At 45.2% G+C, this 14,159-nt stretch overlaps 1 protein-coding gene across 1 annotated transcript; it reads right to left on the bottom strand.

Moving 5' to 3' along the window:
• Positions 1-1,748: 1,748 nt before the first annotated feature.
• Positions 1,749-3,902, bottom strand: LOC116696006 (transcription factor jun-D). Its single transcript, XM_032526628.1, has one exon. The coding sequence runs from the start codon at positions 3,671-3,673 to the stop codon at positions 2,858-2,860; it is 816 nt and encodes a 271-aa protein (XP_032382519.1). The 5' UTR covers positions 3,674-3,902; the 3' UTR covers positions 1,749-2,857.
• Positions 3,903-14,159: the final 10,257 nt, after the last annotated feature.

Genomic DNA, 14,159 nt, shown 5'->3' with positions numbered 1-14,159 from the left:
TGTTCCACTTTTTGCTGTCAGACGATGTAGAAATATACTGTACAGCTACAAGCTCTTTAGAGTTGTTGCTAAATGCACACAGATTTGTACTCGGCCAGTAAGTGTTCAAAATATTTGTGCACAGTGATCCTGTCATCAGGTAGACTAACCAGGTGAATGCATGTAAAAACCACGATCAAAAGTAGCTCTTTTGTTACATTAGATTTTCCCAATAAACAACCAGCAAAGGATATAATATCACAAGTGACAGGGGCAGACATAAAGGGAGACAAGAGGAAGTGTATTATTAGCTTCTGGTTTTGTTTTAGTTGACAGATGTTTTGTCAAAATCCCATCTGTTCCTGCCTCAGAGTGACTGACAACATGCTATCTTCCTACCTTTCAGGTCAACATGCCCAAACATTTCTGTTTCTACAGTATATTTCCACTCAGCTGAATCATGAAATGTTTTTGTCTCTCATGGCTTTTGAAATTGTACACAGTTATTGTCCTTGAGGGAGGCCTCCATTGCCTCATTAGGGCTCTACTGTATATGCCTTTCAGCTTCACGTTTTTCTTCAATTGGACTCTTATTAGGATGAAAAATATATGTTTAGGCCATAATTAGACACTAAAGTCAAAAACAATGTGCACTATATATATTATAATACGTATTATTTAATTCACAAAAGTTTCTTGAACTGTGGTCAGACAAGAGCATCTTGCTCATTATACTGTAGGTGGACGACACTGACTGGCTAACATCAAAAGGCTACCCAGTGTTTACTGAAAAGGCTGACATAATTAGTATTTTGGTCTAACCCTGATTTTAAGGACCCCTACATAGATGTGGATAAAGATACCATCATTTAATAACGGTATGTTGTAAGGAACCTCATCTAATGAGATTTATTCTACCTTGCTAAGGACTCAATAAAACACAAATAAATCAGCCATACAGACCCTTATAATCCCATTATCATGGGCTGACATCTGTTCAACAACATAAGAAGTCAAACTCATTCTCTTCCAGATCTATCAATATGTCAGAACTTTCCAAACATATTCACCAAAAATGTAATTTCAACCAATTCCTCAATTAACCAGCAGAGGGAGAAAGACACCAGGGTGATGATGTGATGCAGCTGTCCACACAGACGCGTGGACACACACACACACACACACACACACACACACACACACACACACACACACACACACACACACACACACACACACACACACACACACACACTTCCAGAATCCATCCTATTACACAATCACTATTTCCTCCATTAGAGGAACAACTATAAATGTACTCCTTATCAAAATAATGTAGCCTACATTAAATGATCCAGGAAAAATAATCACTATCGTTTATAATGATATTGTGTTGAGTTTTAGCTGTTGCCAGTTATAGTTTTAATTTTCTGTTGGCACTGCCACATAACCCTCAAAATAATTTCGTACTGTCTTTATAATGTTTAAAATATTACTTAATAAACATAATTTTTCATGTCATTCTTGGAGTAGTGCAATGAAAGACAAAACTGATTCTTCAGTCAGCCCAGTTAGTTGAATACCTTTATGAATCTGAACATCGTCTTAAAATGAATGGCTATAGTGGGCTATGTCTTGATTTTGACCACCTTCTTTGGAGAACCACATAAGGGTCCACTAACCTCCACTAACAGCTCCTTCACTGTTACACACTGACTTAGACCTATGATTTCACAAAAGGCATGCAAATATGAGAGCAAATATGAAAATGGAGGAAACAGTGTTTATTGCCGAGCAGCATTTAATTCAGGACAAAGCAGCATACAGCCAAACAACTGTAGGCTTGAGTTGGCAGCAACAGTCAGTGCAACGAAAAAGGTTACGTTCTTCACATTAAAACAAGAACACAATGAAATAGGGACACAGTAGAGTAAAAAATAGATAAAAACATGTGTTTGTAAAGAGTAAAGATTATAAACACTGATTAATTGCACCCTTTGACACCCAGCTGTGGGCAACATTCGAGTATGTAAACATCATGCAAATTGTTCCCTATAAATAAATGGTAAACGGTCTAAGCTAGGTCATATTTTACATATCAAATGTGGGTGTATGTGCATTTTTTCTTACAGCCACTTTCTAATATATTCAGGGTATCTGTGTCATAAATATTATATTAATATTAGCTTAAGTTTGGAGAAATATTATAAATCTGTTTGGTCCATGTTTGAAACTTTATACAGACACGGCATTTTTACATTTTTTACAGGATTCTAATTTTGTGCTTTCTGTCATTAAAGTTGAGCACAATGCATATAACCAATAATGGCTGCCTCTTTCTCTCATCAGGAAAGCCCAAAGCCAAAGTCCATTAAAGGAAACTGCAGTTTGATGCAGCTTTGTTCATCAATACAATATACGAGGTAGAACAGGATTCCATACATCGACCATGTTAAAAGGCTCTGAATTTCGGCATAAATCCAAAAAACAATGACTAATAGGTCTACTTCTGATTTGTGCTCTCCGTTGGGTGGAGGCGACTGTGGAGGAAGGTGGATCCTGGTAATTAGGCCTAGGCTACTATAGCCTACGAATTAAAATGTATCCTATAATCTGTTGCCCAAATACTGCTGAAGAGTCTCGTTATCACCATTTATCTTGAATTGGGTTCTAGCCTATCCTATTATTTACATATGGCCGATGCTCAAAACCATCAACCAATTAATAATAGCCTACATTTGGCCTACGTGGGCTGCATTACTTTCACTGGGAACAGCACACATCGGGGCTACGCTATACATACAGAAATACCAACATTAAGAAAGTCCATGAAGCTTATATGCTGGTCGGTAGCCCAAGAGCAGGTCTGTCCTTCCGACTAGTGCACCTGCACTTCGTGTGGTAGCAGCTGGCAGCCGCTGTTGACATGGTTGAGGACTCTCTGTTTCAGCTGCGCCACTTGATCCCTTAGCAGGCTAGCCGTTGAGGCCAGATCGGTGTTGTGGCTTTTCAGCGATTTGACCTTGTCCTCCAGCCTCGAGATCCGCTCCAGTTTGCGCATCCGACACTTGGAGGCTGCAATCCGGTTCCTGAGCCTCTTCCTCTCGGCTTTCATGTGCTCCTGTGAGTCATTGTCGATGGGAGACAGCGGCGGGCTCTCCCCGAAGCTCTGAACGTCGGGGACCGTCTGAGGCTCCTCCTTCGGTGGCTGGACCCGAGACAGCTCCGGCGGGGCTGCCCCCAAATGATGCGAAGGAGGAGGCGGGAAAGGGACTGTGTCCGTGGAGTAGTTGACAGTGGTTTCCATTGGCCCGATACCGTAACTGTTCAAGTTCGTATACACCGGTAGGTCCGGCTGGATGGTGACCGGGGCGATGTTAGCGCCCAGATCCAGGCTGCTGTTCGTCTGCCCGGCTCCGTTCAGCTGGTTCTGCTTGTGCAAGTCCTCCAACGCCTTCACAAAGCCCTCAGCGAACTCCTGCTCGTCCGTTATCGTCTTCGGGTAGAGGAACTGGGGGCTTGTTGGTGTCGTAGTGACCATACCGTTGGACTGGATGATAAGCCTCTCCAGCTCCGGGGAGGCCAGTTTGAGCAGCCCCAGGTCCGGAGAGCCTAGGATGGCTTCGGCGTCGCGGAGATGCGGTTTGAGGTTTGCCTCGTCCGTCAGGCTCGAGTGAATATCCTTCTTCATCATTATGTCAGTGGATAATGATAAAACGACAAGTCCTAACGTTACTGCTCAACACTCCCTCACAGTGGTGCCCTGCCCATAACCTCACAGAAATGAACAGCAGTAGTGTAATAATATAGCTTTAATTGATTTGTCTAACAGTCTACTTTACTGAAAGCCTTGCCAGACTTATGTTCTCGAGCAGGATCTGAGTAGGCTACTGAACGCCCGCGCGCACCGCCGCGAGCTTTTCTAGGCTGGCACGTTCCATTATGTCACATCGGCGCGTATTGGCCAGAAATTACGTTTTCCAATATTTCATTGAAATAATTGGAGGAACCAAGCAGAGAGGAGGAGGAGACACGAAAAAAAGGTCATTCTTCGCTCCATTCCGGATACATACGTTTCAACTGTAGACCTACTTCTAATCTAGTTTTATAGATTACAGTCTATTATAGTCTATTCTTAAATAAAATGGAACAGTGGCTGTTTGATCGATCTTTCTGAAAACACGTTGAATAATTCAGGTTATAGGTAGCTATCTTATTATGGTCATTCTTGGGAATAAAGTTTATCTCGAGAGCAGGTCAATTTTATGAATATGGTCATTTACCAATTTAGCTTTTATTCTGCTTTTGTTGCTTCAACTTTAGAAACGAAAAACAATGTCAGGAAAAAATGTTTAGGGGCACACCCAAGGGGGTTTCACCCAGTCCAGTTATAGATTTCTGTTCAGGTTGAAATGGTGCTGGGTTATGCTGGTAATTAGCAGACCTTAGCTCATAAAAGAGTCACTTAATGTGTAATATTTGAAGTTAAGTATTTGAAATTCAACTAACATAAATGTTTGTAATGACTCTCAATGTGTTAAAGTAACTGTCAGACAACACACTGGCGTTTAGCAGAGCATACAGGATTCACTCATGCTAGGCTAGTTATATTTCTCCATAGCAACTGAGCATCTTCTGAGGAAGACTGAGAGATGTGCTTAAACGTGCTAGGGGAGATGTAGGCTAAATGTGTGTTAAGACTTTGTATGAGTTATTCATATTCTCAATAGATGATCTTTGGTAGGCCTAGCCTACCAGTCCTATTGCCATAAAGAGCAGAGAAAACAAGAAATATTTATAATAAAATAAAGTCCGGAATGTGAAGCGCTGGGAACCATGTTTTTATTATTTTTATTATTTTTTTTATACTTAATGTAGGGATGATAATTGCTTAACTGCAGGATACAATGGAAATATCAGCTTTCATAATTCAGGACATGGACCGTTGTTGATGTCTCCTTAAAAAAAAGGCTGCTCACTTCTGTTTTAGAGCCTCAGTCAAGACACTCATATTCCTGTACAACACAATTTGGAGAAGTTGAACCTGAAACTGATCTGATTTCAACACTTGCTTGGCTCAGTTTACAGTTTCAAGTTGTTTTTGAGTTGGATCTGCGTGCAGCCCACATCCTAATCACATGATAATTTCAGTTAAGAGTTTCCATTTTCTCTCACAAATTTTCCAATTTCACTTTCCACTTTTCAAATGGATATCAAATTGGCATTACATTTAGTAATTGAATTTTCCTTTTTAACATTTAACGTCCAGAATATCAAGAAGAGTTTAAAGGATATTACCACTGTTTGTTTTCAGTGGATTTCTTTAAAAATGAAAACGAGGCGGACATCTTTAGTGCAAGTTTGGTGAGCACTAGTGGAAGTTCTGTTTGTGCAAGGTTAGAACATTTTGTCAGGATTTTCCAGACTATCCCTCCCCTTGTAATCTTCTTATGTTTGCTAACACCTATAAGTTTACAATACTTATAATAATGATAACACACTACTTGTCTATATCTTCTGTGTTAATACAGTTCATACCAGACTGTATTACTTACACTCATCTATTAATGACTGCTTTGGTTGTAATGTTTTCAATGTTTTCATTAATGAATCTATGTGCTTTGTCTTTTTTGTATGTCTATTTTTGTCTATTCTGTCACTCTTTTTTGTTATGTGCTGATTGTAATATCCTATATGTTGGGACCACCTTCACAACACAATGGTACATTTAAAGGAGTTTTATCCTAATAAGTTTAAACACTTGTATAAAATCTTTATGCACGACAGACACGTTCCAAGTCAAAATAAATTAACTGAATGGTTCCTTTAATGTGACACGTCTCAGTTTGGTTTCCATGCTTGGTTTGTCCATAAATACAGAGATGGGGCCAAATTAATTCTTCCATTAGCAAACAGTGCCCTGGCTTGTAAAGGGTTACACAGAGGAGGTATGTGCGTCACAGGTAGGCCCCGTATATCACTGCAAAGCTTTGTGTGGGTGGATCACATGATGGACCCTGTGATGTCAGATCTCTCAAAACTGGCGGAAATGGAGGTGGGGGGGGAAGAGATATTTTTGTCTAAAAGCTGAGTATCAGTGTTGAGAGAGTGGGGGTGCTGAGCCTGCAGTCAAGAAAAAAAGGAGGCAGTAGCTGGAAAAGGATGTAGCACACATACACACACACACACTGTTTTGGTGAATGTTAAGGACTGTATAATCTTGCTGGTCTTTAAAAGGTGTGGCCACCGGGGGCATCGATAGAATGCAGACAAGATGTTCCTTTTGGCGTTTTATTGTAACACAGCTGGGTTTGAAGTGTGTGGTTTGGGTTGCACGCACACAATGTAGGAACTTAGCAAATTACAGTAACACTGTATTATTTTATCTTTCTATATATCTGCACAGTCTTTCGACGTCAGCTCTCTTCCAAACTTTCCCGATAACAGGAACTTAAGCTGTCTTCTTCGGCAAGTAGCAGAGCGCAGTGCCGCTCCTGATTGGCTGATTTTCATCAGCCAGTTTTACCTGCCTGCAGAGGTCGTCCTTCGTCACAGCCGCCCCCAAATTTGTTACACTAAATTTGTCACACTAAGGAATGACCGTATCAGTGTCTGGTATGGCAGGCAGAGCGACAAGGCGAGCAACAGGCCTAGTGTAGAACTTGTCCTTGACTTTGACCACTGCAGTTCTGACTCTCCCATCAGTTCCTGGAATTACCTCAGTGACATGACCTAAAGGCCACTGTGCTCTCGGCAGCTGTGGGTCTACCACCATGACTATGGTTCCAGTGTGCAGCTGGTCAGGGTCCTTATGCCACTTGGAGCGAGTCTGAAGAGTTGGGAGGTAGTGTCGGATGAAGTGGGACCAAAACTGGTCCGCCAGCACCTGAGTATGTCTCCAGCGGCGGCGACTCAAGAGCTCAGACTCAGCGTACACAGCCTGTGGCAAAGAGGGGTCGAGCCGCCCCATGAGGAGCAAGTTGGGGGTCACTGGGTCAGCATCAGCCACGTCTGTAGACACGTAACCCAGTGGTTTGGAGTTTAAGATCCCCTCCACTTCAATAAGTACTGTGTGCAGGACCTCTTCGGGGACAGTCTGTGACTGGATGGTGGCATACAGTGCAGCTTTAACAGATCTCACTTCCCTTTCCCAGACTCCTCCAAAGTGTGGGGCGCTTGGGGGGTTGAACTGAAACCTAATCTGGTGTTTAGCCAGACAAGCCTGGAGCGTGGGGTGTAATGACCTGAAGGCATCCTGGAGCTCTCTTTCACCGCCCTTAAAATTAGTACCCTGGTCAGACCGGAGCTCTGCTGGCTTACCCCTTCGTGCGATGAAGCGACGGAGGGCCATAAGAAAAGAATCTGAATCCAGACTAGATAGAACATCCACATGCACAGCGCGTGTCGTCAGGCATTTAAACAGTATGCCCCATCTTTTTTCGTGGCGACGGCCAACCTTCACTGTGAAAGGCCCGAAGCAGTCCCTGCCAGTGGAAAAAAATGGGGGCTTCAGCAGCCGTAGTCTGGACAGTGGGAGATCTGCCATTTTGGGCACGACAGGAGAGGCTCTCCACCTCTGGCAGTCTGGGCAGGAGTGCTGGTGGCGCTTAACAGCCTCACGTCCGTGCAGAATCCAGTTTTGCGCCGCAGCTCGGCAAAAAGGCGCTCGGATCCTGGATGGAGAGGCTGTTGTCATATCCTGAAGATGAGCTGGGTCACTTTATGGCGGGGGTCCAGGACCACTGGGTGAAAGAATCGGCTCTAGCTGGTCACTGCGGCGGAGCCTTCCTCCAACGGATGAGTCTCACAGTCTCGTCATACCTGGTGCTAGGGAGATCAGTCTACTGGTAGCAGACTGGCTTAAGGTCTTTAAGAGGCTGAGTTTCAGCAAAGCTGTCCTGCTGGGGGTCGTCTCAATATTTCTCTCTCTGCTTCTTGGTTAGTCACGCAGAAAGACAGCGGGGCTCAATGATGACCCAGCGCTGGATTGTGCAACAGCCTCTGTCAGCGCTCTAATGAAGAAAACTGATCAGCATTTGGCAGCAGAGAAGTCTGTATGCTTGTAGTGAGACAGGATACAGTGGGTTTTCGCAGCTCAGGAGAATCTTCTGTATCCTCTGTGGCTGGTTTGTGGGCCAGAATTCAGGTGTTTGTTGTAGGAAGGCCGGCCCTGACTCCATCTGTTCTTACCGCCAGTTCCAGCAGTGTTTTTCCCCGCGTAATGTCATCAGCTGGGTTGTTGGCAGATCCACATATCTCCAGGCCCGGACATGGTCCATCGGATTTCAGAACCCGTGTTCCCACAAATACCTTGTACCGACAGGAGTCGGACTGGAGCCATGTCAGTACTGTTGTAGAGTCTGTCCAGAAGATGACATTGCGGATATTCACGTCAGCCTCTTTGCAGTAGTGCAGCAACTGTGCAGCTGTCAAGCAGCACACAGCTCTAATCTTGGTATTGATTGCTGCTTCTTTGGGGCCACTCTGGATCTGGCAGGTCAAGACACTTCCACACAGCCCTGTGAGCTCTCTGTCGCAGATAGGCAACTGAGCCATATGCCTTCTCTGACGCGTCAGCAAGAGTGGGTCTCTCTGGAGGTTTGAAGTGTCCATCTCAAGGCTCACATAGCAGCGAGGCAGTATATCTGGAGAGATCTGTAATCTTCTTCCCACATCAGCCATGACTGCAGTACATCCTCAGCAGTGACGGGTCATCCCGTCTCTCTGTTTGTCCACAAATGCTGCACAAGGACTTTGGCCCGCGTGGTGAGGGACTATAAATCCCAGGGGGTCGTACGGAGTGCCAGGACTCTGTATATGTTTCGCATGGTGGGTTGGGTTGCTCCAGCATACGGTATTTATACTTAAGGTGTTGATTTGCAGAGCCAGCGTAGTCCCAAGGTGAGTCCTGTGGTCAAGCGCCTGACTCATTGAGCCACAACTCACTGCTCTCAGATCTGGGTTCTTTGGGCAGGTGACTGATGACACTCAGGGGTGTTAATGGCCCATGGCGTAGCTCAAATCCACCAGTAGCCAACAGTTATCAGTTTGTCGACCAGGTGATGGGCTTCTTCCCAGAGGGCAGGCTCTGCAGACATTGTCCACATAGAATGATCGTTCTATAGACACTCGAACATCTTCACCTGGCTGACTGTGATCAAACACGTGTTCTGCAGCGCAAACGTAGCACAGCAGGGGCTACATGTGGTGCCAAATGGAAGGACTTGCCCCTGTAGATGCTGGGTGGTTCCTCTGTCTTCAGATCTCGCCACAGGAAGCGTAGCAAGGGCTGTCCTCGGGAGCAGCCTCACTGGTGAAACATGCCTTTATATCAATGCTGACAAGCAATGGCAAGCTCTCTGAAGCGCAGTAGTACACCTAGTAGACTGGAACTAAGGTGGGCCCAGGCAACAGCAGCTTGTGAGGTTTTTTTTCCTTGTACGTGAAGGAACAGTTGAACACAATCCTGTTCTTTCCGTTATGGCTCACCATATGATGTGGGATGAACCAGGACTCGGCTGCTTACTCAGCTCCTCTTTTGAAACTAACTGCATAGCCCGCTTTCACGCTCTTCGATCTCTACAGTAATCTGCTGCTCTTTGAGGGTCTCGCAGCAGGCGCTCTCTGTACTGCGGAGATTAGCTAGACAGCTCCTTAGGTGCCTGAAGCTGTGGCATGTTCTTCACCCTTAGGAGGGGAGTGCGTTAGCGCAGAATCCCATCGATCTCTACTCGTGTGGTTTGCCTCCAGCAGGAGGACTGCTTCTGGTCCTGCCTGGAACGTGTGACAAGTTTTCACTCCTGTTAGGGCAGAACATCCAGCTGCCCAATCTCTCTACAATCTGTAGAAGCTCGTTAGTGGGTGAGAGGTGGAGACGTGCAGGCATGTTGTGATCGCCTGCTGTTGCTGTACCTGGTCGGCCCCTGCAGTGTCCAGCCCAACTTGTCTTCACTGCTGCTGGTCCCCGTGGGGTCCCAAACGCACAGGCTCCACTGGAGTGTAAGTGTGTATAGTCTGACCCTATTAAAAAAAGGGGTTGCACTCTGTTAATCGTATGGAAAGGGAGGCCTCTTAAGTTTGTGTGTTTCTCTGAAGCGCCTTCATTGGGTAAGTGTGCTCAGCCAGACCCAGTTTGATCAGCAGTGAACGCTCGATATCTTGAAGGATTTCTTTGGATGGTCTGCTGGGGAAATGGAGAAAGACACAGAAGTGCCGTGCAGAACCCTGATGTCCTGCCGAACGGTTCTGAGAATCAGATTTTCCGGCTCACCGGTAAGTTTAAGACTCTGCGCTGCTGCAGGGAGGAGAATGGTCCGCTCTGACCCATCATCAAGGATTGCATATGTCTCCAAGGTGTGTTCACCGTTACGCAGCAGCACTTTACTCACTTTAAGTAGGACCTGGCTGCACCCAGCCCGCCTGTCCACAGTACAGGACTTCATAGTTGTGCTGATAAGGCAGGAGTATCCTCAGCTGCAGGCTTTATATTCACTTCATGCAGAGCTTGCAGAGTTTCCCTTACACTTATGACATGTAATCTTCAGGCGGCACTGTCAGCCTGGTGTGTGCGACCACATCTCCAGCATCTTTTGTTGTCTTGATCCACGCGGCTATCTGTTTCCACGTGAAGCTGTGCAAAGTTTGCACACTTGTCTAGGAAGTGTTGCGTGTTAGAGCAGTAAGGGCAGTATGCTGTTCTCTCTGGCTGCTTGGTGCTAGAGTGGGCTTCTCTACTGCTGCACCCTCAGGTGGTTTGTGGTGTGCATAATGCTGGTACCCTTACCCTATTACTGTTGCGACGATGCTCTGTCTGGGTTGCTCTGTTCTTGTCCCACCGGTTGAGGCCTATACACCGTCTCTTGCATCTTGAGCTCATAGTCAAGAGTCCGAAAGTGCAAGAGGCTTGGGATTGTGACACGCATTGGGTACAGGAACTCTTAAACTCAGCCCGGATATCATGAGCAATTTGGACAGCAGCCGTGTCACATGTGAACCACAGTGTAGTTCTGTCTTCCGGTGTCCCAGCGGTCTAACATTCCCACGAGTGCTCTCACTTTCAGGGCGAACTTCTTAAAACCACGTGTCACCACGTGCAATATTAGGGCTTCCATTAGATCAGCTATTTTCTGAGAGCTAGCTGGTGAGGCTGTCCGTATGCTCAATAGACTTGCCATAGTGTCAGGGTGGCTGCGGTGAGTTAGTGTAGGAGAGCAGCTAGCACGCAGGCCTCTCATACTTCAGGTGGCCACCAGGATTTGGTATTAAAACGCTCGTAGCGTCCACCGCAGTAAGTTCTTCCAGAGCGGCCTTAAGCCTGGCAAACTCTCTCGGATCCCCTTTGGTGAATGCAGGGATTGGTGTTAGGCCCACGGTAAACTGCCTCATGGTGTGGGAGGGTTGCAGCTCTTTGACCAACATTTACGTCTTTGTGGAGTGTGGGGTACACAGTACTCTGGTGGTGTTATTTCGGGCGCTGGATGATAGGGTAGGGGACAGGGAGACTCCTGCTGATGTGTCGTCCTAATGTCTCTCAGTGCTGTATGAGCTTGCCATGAGGGTCCCGTGATGGTGGCTCATAAATATCATTGCTACTGGGGGGGGTGGCGGTGGCCAGTCATCATCCTCCGGAGGCTGAGGTGACCAAGACTGCACAGGTGCAGGACGATGTGGGTCGGCCGCCATTTTGCTCGTGAGGGCTGGTGTTGGGGGGCTGGGGTAGGGAAGTGAGGGGGGGCTGTCTGTCGCTGTGCTGGTAGGTCTGGACGTGGGTATGGGCGTAAGTCGCCTGTGAGTCTACCTGTTGCTGCAGCCTCTGATTATCTCTCCGCTTATGAAGAGCTTCGAGGACGTCAGGCGCTGTTACTGGGGAGGCCCATTGGGCAGAGGCAGGCGTGCTCTGTGAAAGGGGTCAAGTATACTCAGACCGCGTGGAAAGGCATTTCTGCTCCGCATGACACTCCCGTCTTCATGCAGCAGTAGGGGTGTGAGAGGCGTATCCTGGGTGTCTCTCTGGGAACCACCATGGTCGTAGGGCTGCTGTTGCTCGACAGTTAGCCGCTTGTGAGCAAATGGAAGGCTGCTGCAATGCTTGGAGAGGGATGTCATAATCTTCCATCCAGGCGGTCGCCTGTCTCTCGGCGAGGTCGGGCATCTACTGAGCGTGCATACGATCCGTGAACATCCCTGAACAATCCCACGGTGACCCGCTGCATCGGCCGAAGGACCAAATGTTTGGTGAATGTTTGACTGTATAATCTTGTGGTCTTTAAAAGGTGGGCCACCAGGGGCATCGATTAGAATGCAGACAAAGATGTTCCTTTTGGCGTTTATTGTAATAACAGCTGGGTTTGAAAGTGTGGGTTTGGTAGTTGCACGCACACAATGTAGGAACTTAGCATAATACAGTAACACTGTATTAATTATCTTTTATATATCTGCACCGTCTTTCGACGTCAGCTCTCTTCCAAACTTTCCGATAACAGGAAACTAAGCTGTCTTCTCGGCAAGTAGCAGAGGCAGTGCGCTCCTGTTGGCTGATTTTCATCACCAGTTTTACCTGCCTGCAGAGGTCGTCCTTCGTCACACAACCACAACACACACACCACACACACACACACACACACACACACACACACAATAAGGCAGGAAAGCAGTGAATTTAGCCTTTGATTGTTGAAACAGACGATTTTTGCAGTAGTATTTGAGTTCAGCATCAGGGGCATTTTAATTGACTTTAACCACGGACAAATAGGTGAACATAGAAACACTTGTGAAAAATGAGTAATGACAGCGAAACATTTTGAAATTTTGATTTTGATTTTTCTTTTGCGTGTGAATGATGAAAAGTAAATTCAAAATGTAAAAATCTAATTTAGAGTTTCCGCTTGAGAACGCATGTACATTTTGTCGAAGTCCAACATGAGCATTCATCTTCTTCTGTCAGAAAGAAACTTTAAAGCTTACTTTCACCTTAATTTCTATGAATTCCTTGTGAACTTGAGGTTTGTAAACTAAGTAAGTGTTTTGTGGTGTTGCTGGCAGCTGGTTTGGCAATGAACATGCATTGGATGTAATTTGATATTGAATAAGCTTGCAAGGAATTCTTTCAAAGTAGTTGATAAAAGATAAATACCAGGCCAACAATGATACAGTGCCTGAATAACAGGTATGTGACTTTGTGGTTGCATGTGCTCAAAAATAAAACAAATGTCAAATAAAACCTTATCTTAGATCTCATTTCCATTTGCAGCACTTATCTTTCATACATGATCATTGTGGGTTTATAGAAATATATTGCTGCAGATATGGTGATGTGATCTTAATCCTCTTTGGTGGTAATGTTGATGATGAATGACACATTATTATATGTATTTATAGAACAAGATTAAGCCTCAAAGGTATCAACATGCTGCAACCTGTGCCCTCCCCCTACACCAACTTCAAAATCAGAACTTATTTTGTAACTTTCATGAACTGTCTTTGCCAGTTGTGTGAGGTGGAACTCAAAGCTCTCCATTTTCTTTCTTCACACAACTATGCGTTACTTTTCATGTTCACAACTTAGTGCAACACTATAAATGCCTTCCTGGAAAGACTGAAATAATGCACTGTTATCCCATTTGCCTATGTCTTGCCTCTATGACAGACATCTTTTTTACCTTAATTTCAAGTGTGGCTGTTGTGGCTGAACAGCTAATACACAAAGCAGCCTTAAGTAACCTTCGGTCACCATAAATATGTAAAAAATAAAGATCAGATCATGAAATACCTAAAATGTTAAATGTAAAAGGAGTCTGTGGTTCAATGTGTAATATGGAGGAAGGGCTTGTTGTGTCCTCACAGCATGGAATTTTGCCACGCCTCCTTTCTTTAAGGGACGAGAAGGGATAGGGTAAAAAGTATTTTTAGAATTTGATATCTGTGGTATATTTGAGAATAAGATTTGGTTGTTTTTTGTTCAGCACTGTAATTCAGTAGTAAATAATAAAGAACAAGTGGAGGTACACGTATGTCCACTAATGTGCTCCACTGCGCCTGATGACTAAGTTTAAAGTGTAGGAAGTCCACGTTCATGGAGGACGTAGGAACCCATGCACAATGTGAGTGCGTGAGTGGTATGAGTGAGCACTTACTGTTGGTTTGTACAAAACATTATACACACAATACCACGCGCGCACCAC

Source organism: Etheostoma spectabile, chromosome 9 (genome assembly GCF_008692095.1).
Source record: "Etheostoma spectabile isolate EspeVRDwgs_2016 chromosome 9, UIUC_Espe_1.0, whole genome shotgun sequence".
Taxonomy (NCBI): domain Eukaryota; kingdom Metazoa; phylum Chordata; class Actinopteri; order Perciformes; family Percidae; genus Etheostoma; species Etheostoma spectabile.
This window is presented reverse-complemented; position numbering and strand designations above follow the sequence as displayed.

Coding starts and splice junctions, on each gene's coding strand:
- LOC116696006 (XM_032526628.1), bottom strand. CDS start 3,673: ATGATGAAGAAGGATATTCACTCGAGCCTGACGGACGAGGCAAACCTC.